The sequence below is a fragment of the Terrapene carolina genome, unplaced genomic scaffold (assembly GCF_002925995.2).
Source record: "Terrapene carolina triunguis isolate 2854851 unplaced genomic scaffold, T_m_triunguis-2.0 Scaffold238, whole genome shotgun sequence".
In the NCBI taxonomy this organism is placed as follows: domain Eukaryota; kingdom Metazoa; phylum Chordata; order Testudines; family Emydidae; genus Terrapene; species Terrapene triunguis.
In genome coordinates, this window is record NW_020664589.1 from 8,801,720 (window position 1) to 8,813,229 (window position 11,510).

The window sequence follows — 11,510 nt, forward strand, 5'->3', positions numbered from 1 at the left end:
CTGGCCCGAGCCTGAATATCTACTCAGCTGTTTTTAGCACCGGAGTGTGAGCCTGAGTCTGTAGACCCAGGCTCCGAGGCTCACTGCCATGGGTTTTAAAATGCAGTGTAGATGTATCCCTGGTGACCTGGATCCTCCCTTTCCACAAGCATTTCTACAGTTCTGGGCCCCTAACACAGTGCTTTGATTTACACTGTTTGGGTGGGAAATCGCACACCTCTTCCCCCCAAAATACTCGTACAAATGTGGGGATGAAGACTTCAGAACTTTCAGGGGTTTTCTGTCTACTAGTCATGTGACGAGTAGCTCTCTCTTTACTTTCTGCCGCACTGGAGCACAGTGGCCTTTCCAAGACGTCCGTCATCTGTGGATAAATTAACTAGAATTGGTCAATTCTAGTTGATTTCACACCCCTCCTGGTGAGGGACAAGCACCATGGTGCTGGCTCATAATTTTGAAGGAACTTCCCAGTGTGGGTGACTGAGACAATGCAGGATTCCTGCAGTTCCCATGGATGTTTGTCCATATCCCACAGAACACTTGCACAGTGCATTTGATTGCCAACCTATGCTAAAAAAGTCCCAGGGTTGGGAAAACAGGCATGTTACAAGAAGGTGCATTTGGCAGAGGGATGGTGGCTGCATACTGGTCTTCATGTGGTGCCCTTGGCCTGACCTTTAGATAAAAGAAACTGATCTGCTGAAAGGTAGAAGCCTTGGTTCTCTCCTGCTGACGGAGATCAATCAAGTGCCCTAGGAAACATTCGGTGAAACAGTTTTACCATCCAAGGTGGTTTGAGCTACTTACCAATACAGTCACTTCACTGCCACTATATGACTGAACTTCATAAAGAGAGAAATATTGATTCCATTGAAGTCAGTGACAAAACTCCTATTGACTTCAGTGAGATGGGGACTTAGCCCTAAAAGCTTTAGGATTAGTGTGAAAGGAGCTGTCCAAAATTAAATTCTAGAGCTGAAAAAAAAAAAAAAAGTGAAACTACAGGTTTTTATTCCCTAGTTGATCTTTGTAGTAGAGATTACTTTTTAGAATGCTGTTTGCAGCCCACCAGCCAAATGCAGTTTAGGAAGTTGTATGCAGTCTCTAATAGGCTTTATCACTGTGCATTAACCTGTTTCTCTTCTTTAGGTCTCCAGTGTACATGCACCCCAGTCTGTCCCAGCCCAGTACCATGGTCCTGACGGGAGGTGCTGCTCTGAAGCCCCCATATTCTGCCTTCCCAGGCATGCAGCCCTTGGAGATGGTAAAAACACAATCTGGGTCCCCTTATCAGCCAATGAGTGGAAGCCAGACACTGGTTTATGAAGGCCAGATAAACCAAGCAGCCAGTTTGGGAGCCTCACAGATGATGGACTCCCAACTTACACAGGTTAGGAACAAAACTAGCATGACCCCCTGTTTTTTGCATGTGTTCAAAGAAGTGCAGTTTCTGAGACTGGGTCTTAGTTGCTGTTTGTGGTGCACCATATACTTTCATCAATAAGGCCTTCATAACGAGACAGTAGTGATGTTAGAAGTACAGCACACCAGACTTTGAGGTGCTTTACTTGTTACGTGTACCTCTGTTTAAAACACACAATGGTTAACTTAGTGAAATTAAGTATCCTCTTTCTGCTGATGGCAAAGGCCTGTGATTTGTGCGTCCACTACTGATGTAACTGCTACTTTGCATTTTCTTAAAGCTCTTACTGTGCTTTTGGGATCTGAGGCCATGACATTGCAGTGATTGCTGCCCTAAGAGCCCCAGCTTCAATAGGCCAACACCTCCCCATATCTTTAGTAGTAACCGTTTAAAAATCATCAGTGTTTTCAGGGTAATTTTGTTTGACCTTTAATTAAAGACCCATCTCTTTTTATTTCAACTCGTTGAGTGTTTTGGCCTAATTAACAATTTCTGCTAGTCTGTTGGGTGGTATCTTAGTAGAAGTTTCACTGTGTTTTCATGTCATCCTCTTGCTTTTTTCTTTATTAAACATAGTTCAGAAAGGCACAATAAATCCTACTGTCAGGGCAGCTGTGTTTATATGGATACTGAGCACAACTATTGAGTTGCTTCCGTGGAGAAGTATTGTAGTTGGCTGTAAACTTTGCTTATATTGCGCAATACAGTAAATGTTTAAAAAATACAATAAAAACCAGAATATTCCTAATCTTTTTATCTTAAAGAGGGACTTTCATGCTGAGGGAGACTCAAGAACAAGGATTGTTAATTACAGAAAGTAACTTAGCTGGGGAAAATGAAGAGGTTACTGGCCAACTAAGTATTTGAAGAAGTGCTTTATCCCTTGTAACCTGGTCTTTCCTTCCTGGATCATGTAATGAAGCCTTAATCCTCTGTCATTACAATGTGGTGTCATGGGAAGTCCCAAATCCAGCAATTATGCGAACTACCAGATCGAGTAAGAGGGAATGAGAGGCTGCGAGGGAGAGAACTCTTGTTTTAAAGATCTCTGATAACTAGCAAAAGTGGCAAGGAACAGAAGGAAAAGCCACATGCAAAGTGAATAGGTTTCTTGGACAGCGTGATAAGTATGGGCATCCACTTCATTTAAAAAAAAAAAAGAAGGGCAGCACGGCTTGCTAAGGATCATGGCAGTGTATATGAACTGTGCCTGAGTTTGTAAATGGTAGCCTCTTCTTGCCTCTTGTCCTCCCTCCATGTTTTACGAGCCCTTTTGAAAATTTGGTCTTTTTTAATAGCCATTGAGTCCTGAGTTAATTTTTTTAATCACTTTTAACCACCACCATCATCAATTGTTTCAAGAAGGGATTGAAGCCTGTCATGGAACGTAAAGCTGAGGCCAGTGTGAACCTTCCTGATGTTCCAGTCCCTGAAATCACACCAGCAGAGGAGTATAGCAGATTTTTAGATGTGGACATCGAGCTGAAAACAAAAGGTGAGCTGTCTGACGCCATTGTGGCTGCCATCACCACTCAGAGGGCTTGCCATGCAGTGACCACGAGGAAGACTGAAGAAGAACCAATGAAGGCTCCAGGCGATCAGGAAAGCCCTGTGTCTGAGCACAGTCTTGCTAGAACAGCACTTTATTAAAAGAACAGATGGTGTGGTTACAGGGTCTGGCAACTCTATCTTAAAATGATTTTCAGTATGAAAGTCCCTCTTTAATGTTCACATCTGCATTTGTTCTATAGCAGTGTGTCAGGTTTGAGATGCTTCTTTTAGGTATGCTTTTAAGCATAAAATGCTGTGCTTTTAAGGTGTTAGTAGGGAACATGTTGAGACGGACCATTGTTATTTCCATTAAGTAATCACATGTAAATTATCATGCAGCTAACAATGCCTATGCCTGGGTCCCAGCTTCCTCTCCCCCGGTATGGTTCTGGCCAGCAGCAACTGATTTTACCACAGTCCATCCAGCTTCCTCAGGGGCAGAATCTGCCTGTAGGAGCTCCCCGCAGGATTCTTCCACCTGGATCTCAGCCTTCTGTCCTCACTACCAGCAGGGAGGTAAGGGCTACGTACTGCATGAACACCTTGGCATTCTTTAAGGAGTCTTGCATTTGGGTTTGGTCCCTCCGTAATTTAAAAAAAAAAAAGAGGCAGGGGGAAGCCTCTTGTGGGGTACAGTTCGTCATTAATGGGGAGTCATGCTTGCTTACTGGGGCCTTATCTTCCAAACCAGTGATAGGAGTGGAAGCAAAGGGGCGCCATTCCTCCTGTCTCCAAAGCCCAAGCCACAGTCTCTCCAGTTCTTCTGCTGTTCATGATTCCACTTCCAGGAATCAGAACAGTCTCTGGATCCAGTGTGGAATTTCCATTTAAATTAAATGTAAATTCCAAGTTTTCTTAGAGATCAGATGGGTGGTTAACCACAGGCACACCTGGAGCACTGCTCATAAAGTGCAACACAGTTGTAAAATGTCTCCATCTGAGTGGACGTGTCAATGTTGTGTCTGGTTAGATGTATTCTTATAAGGAGTGTTTTCTCGTGGAGAGCACATGGGTGGCTAGAAGTCAGGCCTTTGTGTTCTCTTCCTGATTGTGCCTCAAATGGGGCAAGTCATCTTGCCCGAGTGCCTCAATTTCCCCATCTGTAAAATGGGAATAATGATACCTGCTTCATAGGGGGTGGGGGCGAGGCTAAAGATTGATTGAAGTGTTTGTGAAGTGCTTTGAGATCTTTGGATATACAGAAGATATTTTCTAACTCATTTCCCTTCTTAGTCCTCCCAAATGGAAATGAAAGGGTTTCACTTCACAGATGGTAAACAGAACATGTCCTCCGGAGGATCTGTACCATCACCACATACTTACAGGTAAAGGATCCGGAGCTTAGCCCCATAGCTCTCGAATGAGGTCTTGGTTGAAAAGTGTTGAATGGGAAAGGGTATAGTACTTAGCACTTGCAGAGAAATGGTGTTTGTATCATGCTTTCTTCTGCAGGATCTACTGATGTCTTCAAACGTAGAATCTACGTTAGTCCAGATACTGATGTAAAAGTGTCATTGGGACAGCTTTGTTGTTTGGGGGAAAAAATGCCCACAAACCACCCTAATTAGCTCCGTGGCACTTCGGCGAAATGCAGAAAGTTCCTGGGTTGCATCAGAGCCATGAGATTCTAAGGGAATTAAATTGGTGTTCCTTGCCGAAGTGGAAATGCTGGGATGTGGAATAAATGTCAGAATTCTAGTTTTGTCCTCACTAGCCCAAGTAGCTGAGGGACTAATGTCCAGAAACTCTAAAACCTCAGACTCTGAGCCTCCTTGATTCTTAGTTGCATTTTCTCCCCCGTCTAGTGAATGTGCTTTCACTTGGGTTGGCATTTTTAAGAGCTCAACTGGCCATATAAGGATGTTCTAATGCACAACTGGCCCTGCTACTTGCGTACTCTGAAGGGACCTTGCTTTCACACTGACGATGTTCCTGTTCCATTGGTAATGCTCCATGTATGCTCTCATCCCTTTGAATTCTAGGCCTAGCTCTGCCAGCCCCAGTGGGAAGCCATCTGGACCAGCAGTCAATATGGGTTCCGTGCAGGGACACTATGTACAACAGGTAGAGTATGTTAATATCTTTTGAGTCTTGTCCTGAGGGTATCTGCTCTTGCATGCTGCCAGATTCATAGAGATCCTATCGTGTTTTGAGCTGACAGGCAACCATGCCTGTGCTGTTGGCAGTGCTAGGATGTGGACTTTGCTTCCCCTTGGGGGAGGGTGTGTGTGTGTGTGTGTGTGTGTGTGTGATATAGATATAGATAGATATCTGTGGTGAGCCCATTAGCAACACTGACCTTTTTCCTTAACTTGATTCTATTAAAGGACTTTCCCTGTGTTTATGCTGTTTGGTATTTTGATTTGAATAACCATAGCACCTAAGAACCCTAAGTCATTGACCAGGACCCCATTTGCTAGGTGACGTTGCAGTTCTAAGTAATCTGCCCCACTCCAGCCTGTCCCCACTTCTTATCTATGTTTCAGTTTTCTCATAAGTGTGTACTGTTATAGTAATGTTGGCTCCTTAATTGTTACCGTCCTCCTGACTTGGTTTTATTTATTATACATTTATTGTATTATTATTGAGCACTCTAGTGGAAGATAAGGACGTATCAGAAACCAAATATATCTCCCCATCTATTTCTTGGTCTTTATCTACCCACACATGAGACCAAATGACTGAAAACTCCTCAGGGAAAGCAGATGAGAAGTTACCTTGGTTTAGCCGGGAGGTTTCTCACTAAAAGTCGAGGATGGCACATAACGGGGAGATGTGGATACTGTTCCCAGGCCCACCACAGACTTGCTGTGTGACCTTGGGGAAGTCAGTGTCTTTTTGTTTTCCCTGTCTGTAAAGATTGGGGTGGGGAGATGATGTTGAAGCTAAAATAGCTCATGATTGCAAAGCATTTTGGGATACTTACATGTGAAGTGCTTTAGAAGGGCAGTGCCTCAAAAATGGGGAGTACTAGAATTTTGGAGCAAATTTGAGTGACTATCTTAGTCTTGTAGGGGGAGATACCAGCTTCAATGCACAGCCAACAAATTCACATGCTTGACAGATTTTAGCTCTATTGCTGGGTGTGAGGTGCTTGGAACCTATGGTGATGGGCCACACAAGTATCACTGTATATCCATGAAGGGGTAATCAGAAACGAGAGGGAAAAGTAATTGAGCAATCTCTGGCAAAGCAGTAGCCCAAGTAACCTTCTGCAGGTTGCTAGACCTCACTTTAGGGAAGCTGGTGTTAAAATTGCTGCCTGCTTTTATTGCTTTGGGTATACTTTGGGAGGGAACTGACTAGTAGTGTGCCAAATACTTACCAGTAAGAAGCCTTTACATTGGAGCTGCACGGACAGTTATGCTATACACCTTTGTCTTTGTTCATTCCTAGGTCCCCTTGCTAACTAATTCTTTGTTTCTCTATGTCAAAAGGCAAAGCAGCGAGTGGATGAAAATAAAACCAACCTGGGAGCTGTGAAATTGCAAGAACCATCCTCTGCAAACCAGATGAAGCCGGTGCGCACGGGAGCGATCAAACCTCAAGCAGTAAAAGTGGAGGAAAGCAAGGCCTAGGAGAGCCCGTGATCACCCGCTGTCTCTACTGGCTGAGAGAGGCATTGCAGCTCAGCCTGTACCCCACTGGAAGTTCTGAAAATCTGGCCAGATCCACCCCCAACCCAACACTGACTAAAGCAACATAATCCGAGCCCCTCTCCAACAAAGCAGTTTGAAACAATGGATATGACATTGACCTGCTTGCTCAAAAACCAAACCAACCACCTGCTCCCATGTGACTGTTGAGTGGCTCAAGCCATTTTTATTTTCATACCCCACCCACAGGTAGCCAGGATAGCTCATTTGGCAAAGCCCATCCTTCTCCTTCCCTACTTCTGTCAGCAGAATGGCAACGGGGGGAGAGGGTTAGTTGGAGGTTTTTCATTTTAAAGGCAGCTGAGGTTTTTACAAAAAAAAAAAAAAAAAAAAAAAAGCTATATCTTTGTTTATTGCAAAACTTTTATATGTTCTCTCATTCCCCCTTCTCTCTGCCCCCTCATTCCTCCCAGAAGATAACTCCTCAAACCAATATCATGTTCTGAGATAGAACCTGCTTAATTTTATATACAGTTCTGTGCTACATTGACAGTTGTGACTCTCTTAAATTGAATTGCTTGGGTGTTCTCCCCCCAGGAGGTTTAACCTTCCACATTATTTGATTAAGAGAAATACAGGACAGTTAAGGCATTCAGTAATTTTTCAGTATTTTGGTTTTAAGCTAGAAGCAGTGCTTGCTTTAGAAGTAAATGTGTAACAAAGGTATATAGTAAATCAATGCATTAATCTTGAAACTCGCACCACTTAACTGTAGCTTTGGGGTGCCCTGTGCACAACAAAATGTGGCGTTTTTGTTTTAAGGAAAGGCACTGAAATTCTGTTGCAAGCTCATCTGGATCTAGTTGTTTTTGTGGGTTGGGTTTTGTTTTGGAGACTGCCAAATGCACAGCGAAAGGTAAATCATGGATTTACAACATGTAAAATCTGTTAATGAATCTCCACACCTTGCATGGGTCAGAAGAGTTGGCTAGAGCCAACAGGTCTATTTGGACGACTTTTTGTAGCTGTGATGCTCTCGCTATGCTCCACCCTTGGCCGCTCTAATTCTTTATGCCTCCTTGCCTCATGGGGCTGCTCTGTTTCCCCAGGGGCTGCTCTCTGAGCTTCACTCTCCCTTCTTTTCCAGGTCTTGCTCTCTGCTTCTTTCTCGTCTTCATAGCTTTTTGCACAACTCCCATGGACACAAACCAGTGGGAACTCCCCCTCCCCCCTCTGCATACCAGTCATAGTACACAAATTCAATTCTTTTTTTTTTTTTTTTTTGCATCACAAGCATATGGTTACATAGCGGCAGTTTGGATTCATCCCTGTGTTTCCTCCTTCCCCAGACTAACAAGTAGTTCTCTCCTTTTGGTGCAGTTGTGTACAGTGGGTATGCACTTCCTCAAAAGAATTTGGAGGCATATTAAAAAAGGTCCCAACGGAAAGGGTGTTTTTTTTTTTTTTTGATTGGGTGTTTGTGTGTGTGTGTATCTATCTATCTATCTTGCAGGAATGACTTGCCAGTTCCTGAAGGTGCTTGGGTCCTAAAGCTGATATTGGTCTTAAGTAAACTGAACCACCTCCAGCTAACTTGTTTGTACTATTTAGCTCTTAAAAAACAAAGAATGGACTCTGTTACTCTGAAATTAGGGAAGGAGAATGTCACTTCTCTGGTAGATGATAGCCTACTGACTGTACCATCTACCTATGCTAGATGGCAGCAGGTAAATTGCTGGTGGTTCCAAAGAAGACATTTTGAACAAAGAATGTAATTGGGAAGTGGTCTGAAAGTGTTTTTTTAGAAGAGCAGGTTCTCCAGGATTTTCTAGAGATGCATTTGAAGTTTTAAGCTAGGTATAAATCAGGTTTATACAATAACATTAGAAAGATCTTAGACACCTGAACTAACTTAGACATAGTAATGTCCCCTCAGATCATGGTAAAGAACCCTGAAGGGATTGGGATAGGTTGGTACTTTTAAAAAAAACAAAAACAGAACTTTCTTTTTAATTTTGTGGATTTTTAATTTTACAGCAGTGTGTCAGCATGTCTCTAGCACTCTACAAAGTACAGACCTTGAGAATTAACGACACACAGAGCCTTCAGAAATCTCCCAAACTTGTTTTCTCATCTGCTAGTTGTCATTCCTGCTCCCAACATTTTCCGAAGACGACTCCACCAGTGAGTCACCCAGCCCCCTTCTATCCCTGTCTCCCTCCCCATCTTCACCTTGAAATATTGTGATCAATTGAATTGGCTAAAATTTCTTTATTACATTGTGCGCCCTCTTGCCCCCCCCCTTCTTTGCCCAGCTGGCCCAAGATCGTATCAGACCGGAGTCTAATGGCTAAAGACTTATCCAAGCCTCTCTTCTCTTTCCTTCCACCCCTAGACACACTATTTAGTCTTTTCAAAGACAAAGATCTTTTTCCTTCATCATATACGACTCTTGAATGGTCCTGTGTGTTGGAGAAATCAGGTTATTGCTAGATATGAGATGTTTCAGTCCCTCTGGTGTAAATGCCATCAGAACTATAGTTCTTCCTGTTGAAAAAGGTCATCCCTCTTTCTCCTTTACCCCCTTCATCCCCAAACAGAATAAAACACTAAAATTTATTTATATGTATTTGATGTTGTAGGTCTAGGTGAAAAAGTAAATGTTTCACTGCTCTATTTATATATTATGTCTGAATTATTCTGTGCAGGAAAGGCCAAGAAATGCATGAGAGCTTCATTCCATTCATCACCTTTGCGTGACTGTCAGCTGTGGTTTACAAGACTCTTTCACTTAATGGATTTTTGTCTGATGGAAAGCAGTTTTAGAGCCCAAAGTTTTAACTTCTCTGCCATGTTGTTTGTTAGCGCTAGTACAAGGTTAGTGCAGCCTGTGATGCTCTTGAGAGTCAAATAAATGGAACTGTCTCCAGTCCTCAAGGTGCAGAAATGTAAAGGTCTCTGGGCCCTATATCAATTCATTTTTGGGAGGGAGAGGTTGAAGATGCATGGAATGTTGATGGATTTATAGGTGGTTACTTCTACTTGCCATCTCCACTCCACTGCTGAAAGGTGGGGCTCCGTAATGACTTCTTTGCTACTGAAATTTGCTTTATCTGCAAACTGGCTGCCAAACAGATACAGTATGCAGTGGGAGGGAGAGGTGGAATCCATGCTATCACAACAGTGGGTTAAGCAGAAGTATTCAGAGGCTAACTGTGTTCTGCATTTTAACCAGACTGTTTAGTGGAAGGCCTGAAGCATGTGTGTGTGTAAATACTATTCTATTATGCACAGTGACTGCTGGCCTGTCAGCTGCATTCAGTGCTGCCTGCTTTCCTCTGTGTTCAGTCTGCTTTTAGCTCTCAATTAAAAAAAATTAACGTGAGTTTTGAAAAAGATGCCCTGTATATTTTAAATAAAAGGTTAAATCAGCACAGTCACCAGTGAAGCAAGTGGTGGTGTTGATCTTTCATAACTCACTATTGGCTTTCCCATTTGACAGCTGTACAGCATTCAGTAACTCTGAATGTGTTCTCAGCCCATTGAATCTCATATGTGTTTGTGTACATGCAGAGAGGCGCGCCATTTAACAGATTTCCTTGCGAGAATGCTGCAAAGCTACAAGCTGCCCTGTGGTTCATGTATATTTATATAGGTATATAAAAATGGAGCTTAGCATTTCTGCTATGTCTCACTTTTTGGCAGGCTACTATATTCACTTTTAAACGAGCACCACTCCATGCTAAGATCTCTTCTGTTGCATTATGTTATCCTTCTTCTGTTTTGCTCCTGACTGGTGAAGCATAGATTAATTTCTTGGAATGTCAACTATTTTTGGCAGACAGCCCCCAGTTTCCTTGTATGAAAGATTTCTCTTATGAGTAAGAATTACATTTACAATAACAAGCAGAATCCTTGTAATGTAGTTGTGGCCCATCAATAAGAGATGAACAATTACTAAAGCAATGGAACTACTGGCTGTGTGAAGAGGCAGAACCAGTCCAACTATGTATTTTTGGCTTTTTTGGTTTTTAAAATGCAAAGGCCACCAAGTGGCATAGACAACCTCTTGGATTTAATGATTTGTCCCTAGCACCTCAAGATGTCTGCAGTCAATAGCTAACCCGGTAGCCCTGGGAATCACAGCAGCAGCAATGGAGGCACTCACTCTTTAGCATGTCAAGGCATTGTCCTTAGTTGGAATCCTTTCTCTGGTTCTGTATAAATTGCATTCATTGTTTCTAAAGGGGATATTGTACTCCATAAAGCTTATAACCTCATGACCTGTATAGTAAAGTTTTTTTTGGCCTTTCCTCTTTGTCTTTTCATGTAGACCAGATATTTGAAAGGGCAGACGATGGATAAATGTGTAATGTGCAACCTGTTTATATTTTTTGGAAACTTTAACTTGGACCAGAACTCAAATCATGAAATCACCAGGCCAGTGGTGGCACACTCTTTATTGCCCTTTTTCCTTATTTTCCGTACCTATTGTTTCTCCTTTCAAATATGTGATTGTATTAGCTCTTTCCATATGAAAGAATTCTCCTTATTTAAATAAAAAAGTTAAAAAAATAAATAAAGCAGATTATGCTTTTCTCAAATTCCCTGTGTGATTTTGTTTGGTTTATATTTTTAGGAAGAGATTTATGTAGTTAGGTTTTTATATTGTGCCTATTACCATGCTCTCTGAACACTTAATGCTACACTTAGCATTCTCTGCCATAACTAAACAGATGTTTTTGCCTTTCCTAATGGCTTACAATACACACAATTCCTATTGTTTATAATAGCTTATTTATATCATTGTGATACCTAGGGCCCCCCTTGTGCTAGGTGTTGTATAGGCTAGTACCAAGGAATAGAGCGCTTGTTAGCGTTTATAGACTGACTAGAAGAGTGGGAGTTCTGCCAGTCAAGTGTAAGCCCTGTTGCAGAAC

The 11,510-nt window shown here is 42.4% G+C and overlaps 1 protein-coding gene across 4 annotated transcripts in view; it reads left to right on the forward strand.

Moving 5' to 3' along the window:
- Positions 1-11,174, forward strand: part of PRRC2B (proline rich coiled-coil 2B) — a 68,945-nt gene extending 57,771 nt beyond the window's left edge. For 3 of the 4 annotated variants that reach the window (XM_024193061.2, XM_024193062.2, XM_024193064.2), the window contains 5 exons: positions 1,150-1,390; positions 3,314-3,490; positions 4,208-4,299; positions 4,957-5,038; positions 6,412-11,174. In XM_024193061.2, the coding sequence (XP_024048829.1) occupies positions 1,150-1,390; positions 3,314-3,490; positions 4,208-4,299; positions 4,957-5,038; positions 6,412-6,552 (733 nt within the window). In that variant the 3' untranslated portion in view covers positions 6,553-11,174. Of the gene's footprint in view, positions 1-1,149; positions 1,391-2,788; positions 2,919-3,313; positions 3,491-4,207; positions 4,300-4,956; positions 5,039-6,411 lie in introns of those variants that run through there. The other variant, XM_024193063.2, reaches the window with a different exon arrangement.
- The last annotated feature ends 336 nt before the right edge of the window (positions 11,175-11,510 follow it).